General features: G+C 42.5%; 1 protein-coding gene across 6 annotated transcripts in view; it reads left to right on the top strand.

Moving 5' to 3' along the window:
- POU2F1 (POU class 2 homeobox 1) overlaps window positions 1-5,403 on the top strand; it is a 47,025-nt gene extending 41,622 nt beyond the window's left edge. For 5 of the 6 annotated variants that reach the window (XM_033518709.1, XM_015636859.3, XM_033518719.1 and 2 more), the window contains 4 exons: window positions 1,798-1,903; window positions 2,318-2,663; window positions 3,441-3,529; window positions 4,754-5,403. In XM_033518709.1, coding sequence (XP_033374600.1) covers window positions 1,798-1,903; window positions 2,318-2,663; window positions 3,441-3,529; window positions 4,754-5,064 — 852 coding nt within the window. In that variant the 3' untranslated portion in view covers window positions 5,065-5,403. Of the gene's footprint in view, window positions 1-1,797; window positions 1,904-2,317; window positions 2,664-3,440; window positions 3,530-4,212; window positions 4,309-4,753 lie in introns of all 6 variants that reach the window. The other variant, XM_033518712.1, reaches the window with a different exon arrangement.
- The last annotated feature ends 597 nt before the right edge of the window (window positions 5,404-6,000 follow it).

Consider the following 6,000-nt stretch of genomic DNA (forward strand, 5'->3'; position numbering starts at 1 on the left):
CATTAAACCATTAATTTTGGTGACGTGTTACTCTCTCCCCTCATCCTTGTCTCAGGGTGTGTGCATGCAACCTTTTGTTTCAGGGGAAGGGCCGTGTTAAGTGTACTTAGTCTTTTTTTATGATTGTTGTTGTTTTGGTGGGAGGTTTTTTTGCCCAGTTGCAAAGCAAGGTTGCATGCCTTGCTACCAAAGCAGAATATAGTGAGATTTATGATAGTGTGTTTTAGTAACTGTGCAAGTTCCCTCAGACTGCAACTTAAAGGAGCTTTCCTACAGAAATTTTCCTGTTGCTATAATCTACCATTGTATGTAAGAAATTGAGGTGTTAACCACAGTCTCCCTTTCATCAGTGAAGTTTCACTAGTGTTTTCACTCATTCTGAGCTTCTCTTAAAACTGTGCTGCTACTACTGAAATGGATGTTCCAGCCCTGCTGCCCCCAGCCTTCACTGACCGTGTGCTTTGTTGATTCCTTGTGTCAGCTCTGGAGATTGTGGCCACATAGGATGCTTGGGCTTAGTTTAGCAGTTGGACTGCAGATTAGCCATGTGAGGAACAATGATGAATTTTCAGTATGGTTAGATAACCATTGTGACTTGCAGCCTGGCTGCACGAGGGTGAGGGCTCTGCAGCAGGATTGGAGGGGAAGGCTCCTTTTGCATTGGCTGGAGTCACTCACTGTAACCACGGGGGTGAGCTGTATTAATTCCAGGTCATTCTCTGCCCTGGAATAGGGATTGTGACCTTGGCCTTAACTGCTTGCTGGGCAGATGACAGATGTGGTGGCTGGGCTGCATTAGTGGGAGGTGTACTGTGTATCCAGCTCCTCTTAATTTCATACGCTATTTGAGATGGGCAGAAAGCTTTCAGATCTGTCCCAGTTGCCCCAGTCTTGTTTAAAATGCGTGAAGCATTTGACTCCCTCTAAGAGGATGTGTAGCATGAGAGATATTTCTCTGATAATAGACTTAAGGTAAGAGAGTGGAAAGGAGGAATTTTTAGCCTATATCCTTGGCTATGTTCTCTTGGGCAATTCTAAAGGATTCATTTCTCTCATTGATGTATAACAGCCTTCACATATTACTGTTGGACACCATTTCTTGTCCATAAAAAGTCCTTTCCTTGTATTTCATTTTTCCTCATAAGCTAGTTTCTCCAGCCTTAAATCTTTGGTGTTTATCTGTAATGTCTTCAGTTTATTTTAGCTTTCTTGTAATAAGCCATCTACAATTGAAAACCCCATTTGTATGTTTTGAAATTCAGAGGTACTTCCTCTGGCACAAGGAAACTTATCAAAGTAAAGCTTATAGTCTGGTTGAATAAAAGTGAAATGTTATTCTGCTTCTCCATAGAAACACATTACCCTAAATATCTTTGTTAATGCTGGGGCATTTACATAATTTTATCAGAGAAAGAGGTTTGGAGCTGAAAAGATGTTTAAACAAAAAAGAAAGAAGTAGAAATAATATATTTTGTAACTCTTTCTGTAAGAGTGTCTCTGTTAAGACAAGATGCTGTCTTAGTGGGGTGGCAGAGAGAGGGCTAGCTTGCAGTCTTGAGACGTGTATCTCCTTTCAAATACTGAATTATTAGGAATAAAGATATTGCTGGTAATTAGAGATGGTGCTATGGTTGTTTCATTGGATGATAAAGTAACCAAGTTACAAAAAAGATTAGTTTATATGCAGTGTTCTCCCTGATAACTTCCTCAGCTGAGGGTGGAAAGAAAGAAACCCAGGTGTAGAGTGTGACTCTGTCTTTGAGCAGCTGAGCAGTTTTATTCGTTTTTGACCTCCAGGTGGCAACCACGCCAAGCCTTGTGACTAGCAGTGCAGCTACAACCCTGACTGTCAACCCCGTGCTCCCTCTGGCCAGTCCTGCTGTCACCAGTCTGTCAGTCACAGGTAAGGGCTGATCTCTGCTGCCACCACATCAACCCCTACCGCTTTTCCCTTCTGAATTCTTAAAAGAGTCATTCACTGTTGGTCACTGCTTATCCCAGGACATTATTGTCGTTGTTCCTTGTTGCTGCACTAGGAAGCTTCAGTTTTTGTCACCACTGAGTTGGCTTTTCCAGGAATAAAATCACAGGTGGTGCTGAAACAAAAGATACTGTTTTTCATTGCTGGCTTCTAGAGCTCCTCAGCCTCCCATTGGGAAGTGTAATTTCATTTTTTCATTTGAACTATTTGTGCTTCTTGGTACTACAGAAATGTGTGTGTTGTGCCCCTTTCAGCTGGACATGCAGTTGAGTTTGGGTGGGCAGGGGTTTCTGGTGTCTGTGTTTTGTACTGATCTGACCAGAACCAATCTTCCAGGCACAACAGAAACCACCTCCAACAACACGGCAACAGTGATTTCAACAGCACCTCCAGCTTCTTCAGCAGTGACATCACCCTCCCTGAGTCCTTCCCCTTCTGCCTCAGCCTCCACTTCAGAGGCATCCAGTGCCAGTGAGACCAGCACAACACAGACAACCTCCACTCCCTTGTCCTCCCCTCTCGGGACCAGCCAGGTGATGGTAACGGCATCAGGGTTGCAAACGGCGGCAGCGGCCGCGTTACAAGGAGCTGCACAGTTGCCTGCAAATGCAAGTCTTGCTGCCATGGCTGCTGCAGCAGGACTAAACCCAGGCTTGATGGCATCCTCACAGTTTGCAGCTGGGTAAGGATCAATTTTGCGCTCCCTTTTAGGTGAGGTGACAGAAGAGTGAAGGAGAATTCTTGGGATAAATTGCTTTTATGCATCACTGTCATTTATCTCAGATTCTGAAGGTTTACTCAGAGATGGCAATTGACCATTCCCATCACAGTACACAAATGCTGTGTTCATTTTAAAGGTGAAAAAGCTGTGTTACAGTGATGTTGTTGTTTGATAAATCGTTCACTCCACTGCAGAGCTCAACTTAAGGACTGCAGCTTACCACTGAATCATAGAAACTGTCCTATTAATTGTAAAATGGAGAGATAGTCTAGACACACTTCACTCCTCTGTATTCATTTCTCCATCATGAGCAAGTTCTTAAAGATGCAAGATGATGTATTTTTCAAGTTGTAGCTTTAGAAATGTTGCCCGGACAGATGTTTCTTTAATTCCTCTTGATTTGCATATTTCTTATCTGCATTTGGGAGAGGATGATAGTTCTCTAACAATTAACAGTTTTCCCAAAATACTTCACAAGAATATTTTACACCAATGATCAGTGCAAGTCATGTATTTACAGTGCTTGTACTTCAGGCATGTTACGAACCCCTCATGGAGTTAAAAGTAAAATAATCAAAAAATAGCCCTTAATCTTTGGTCTTTCCTCCTTCCTTGCCCTCCCTCCCCCCTTCCCCCTTTTTAAAAAATATGATGGTGTACTTTTGAACAGCAACAACCTTTTCTTAAAAGTAACACTCTTTCTCTTTTCCACTTCCTCCATGACCTTGTTTGCTGCAGAGGTGCCTTACTCAGTCTCAATCCAGGGACATTAGGTGGTGCTCTCAGCCCGGCCCTGATGAGCAACAGTACACTGGCAACTATTCAAGGTCAGTAGTGTTCCTTCTAATGCATCTCTGTCACACAGCTTCACTTTATGCCCTCTGATTTTGTCTACCAGAGAACACTGACTCCTCTGCACTGGGCATAAATTGTGTAGGAGTAAAGGTTTTACAAAAATTAAATGTGCAAATATGTTTTGTGGATCACAGAGATACGAGCAGGTACAACTACAGATAGGGAATCAGAACTGTGTATGATCTTACAGTGATTTAAAGGAGGCATTTAAGATACTGAATATAATCTGGAATTTATTGTCCTTGCCTCATTGGCCTGTATCTCTAGCAGGTTAGAGATTTGCTTTTTATAGCTTTTCTATAGTCTGCTTGAGCAGACTTGCACCATTCTGAGGTCTCTTGGGAGGGCAGTTCTGAGCAAGTCTTGATCTTGAATTCTTGTCTTCACGTGTATTTGAAAAGAACCTACAGCAAACATCCTGCCTCCTAAAATCCTTATGTAGAACTTGTAATACATAAATCCACATTCAGAAGAGAAAATATTTATTTGTTTTGGAAATAGCACAAAGCCAGAAGTTACCACTGGCTTCAAGCAAGAGTTGTTCTGAGTTCGTAGTTTGCCACCTGTAGAAACTGGGTGGTACAAGTGTCTAAAGAGCTAGGTAACCTGTGTGTTCAAATATCCTTTAAACTAGCTGAACAAATCTTGTTTCTAGGTTGCAAGAAAGAACCATTTCATAAAGTGTCACAGATAAATTTAGGAGATCATAATCTAAGGCAGACTGAACACTGAACGCTGTAGACCCGTGAGAGTAAGTTGTAACAGTGGTTGGTTATATGTCAACATTTAAAATGTTACGCTCAAGGTTACATGACCTTCTCCATCTTGTGATAGCTGTCATTTCACATGAACCCTCATCTCAACCCTTCCCAGTGCAAGTTGCCTGGATGTGCAGGCTCTCTGTGGCAGGAAACACAGACCAGTGTTGTGCTAAAAGAGCTGAAGAAAGGCACAGTGGAATTAGTTTAGCAGCGAATGAAAGACGCTTTTTAGTATCTGCAAGATCTTGTCTGATGGTTATTTTGAAAAAAAAAAAATACCAAAACAGCCTATGATGAGACAATTGCCCTCAGTGATTTAGAGAGCACACGTATCAGAGAAGGGCAAATGCAGAGACCCCCTGCTTTTAGACACATTTTGCATTGTTGCTTGCTGCTAATGTTATCTCCTCCCTGCTCGACTTTCCCTTTTTTTAGCTCTTGCATCTGGTGGCTCTCTTCCAATAACATCACTGGATGCAACTGGAAACTTGGTGTTTGCCAATGCTGGAGGTACCCCTAACATCGTCACTGCCCCTCTGTTCCTGAACCCTCAGAACCTTTCTCTGCTCACCAGCAACCCAGTTAGCTTGGTCTCTGCAGCTGCAGCCTCCGCAGGGGCCTCTGGACCAGTCGCCAGCCTTCACGCCACCTCCACCTCAGCCGAGTCCATCCAGAACTCTCTCCTCACCGTGGCCTCTGCCAGCGGGGCCTCGTCCACCACCACTACTGCCTCCAAGGCACAGTGAGCCGGGCTGGGCTGCTCCAGCAGCCTGGGTCACTGTGCGCTGGGATCGGCTGCCAGCCCGGTTGATGAACTGAAAATGCCATGGGCATCCTCTCACCGTGTTGCTGGGGACAAGAGAGAGAGAGAGAGAGAGAGAAAGAGAAGGAAAAATATTTAAAAAAACAAAAAACCAAAAAAACCCAAAAAAAAAAGGAGAAAAAAAAAAAAAACGAAAGCAAAACAGGAAGGATTTAAAGCTGGGACAGACATTTGCCTAATTTTATAATAAACACTGTCTTTTCAGGATCGCTTCATGGATCGGAGAACTTTCTAACCAAAAATGTAAAAAAAAAAAAAAAAATCCACAAAAAAACTAAAAACCACAAAAACACAAAAAAAGTGAAAGGACTACTTATCATTTCCAGCAGTCACAATGACAAGTTAAGGTGGGTTATCAGTTCAAACATAGGAAGGGGATTTCTTGGTTTTATTGGTCTAAATATCTTTCTTTTTTAATTATCATTTTATAGGTCTGTTGTACAGGCCATTATGTCATACAAGGTGTTTATAATCGTATCAATCATGTTGGGGGTTCCTTTCTTAACTGGTACAATTTAGGCAGGCCTGTATTACTGGTGTATCTCTATTATTATTATTATGATTATTATTATTATTATTTTTATATATATAGTTTGGACGCGTTTGTCTTTTGCTCCTGGATTATTTTCAGCGAGCTCCCACACCATGGGGGGAGGGCGGGGGGGTGGAGAGGAAGAATGGAGCACAAATAGACTTTCTGTCCTAATTTTCTGTAAATGTTCTGAACAGTTTCCTCATCCTTGAATTTGTCTAATGCCTACTTGTAAGGGTCAGAAGAATTTATGTTCATCATTTGTGCAGGAAGCTGAGTGCAGCAGAAGAGATCACTGTGTGCAAACTTCCAGGCTGGTCTCTGCTT

Source organism: Parus major, chromosome 1 (assembly GCF_001522545.3).
Source record: "Parus major isolate Abel chromosome 1, Parus_major1.1, whole genome shotgun sequence".
NCBI lineage: Eukaryota > Metazoa > Chordata > Aves > Passeriformes > Paridae > Parus > Parus major.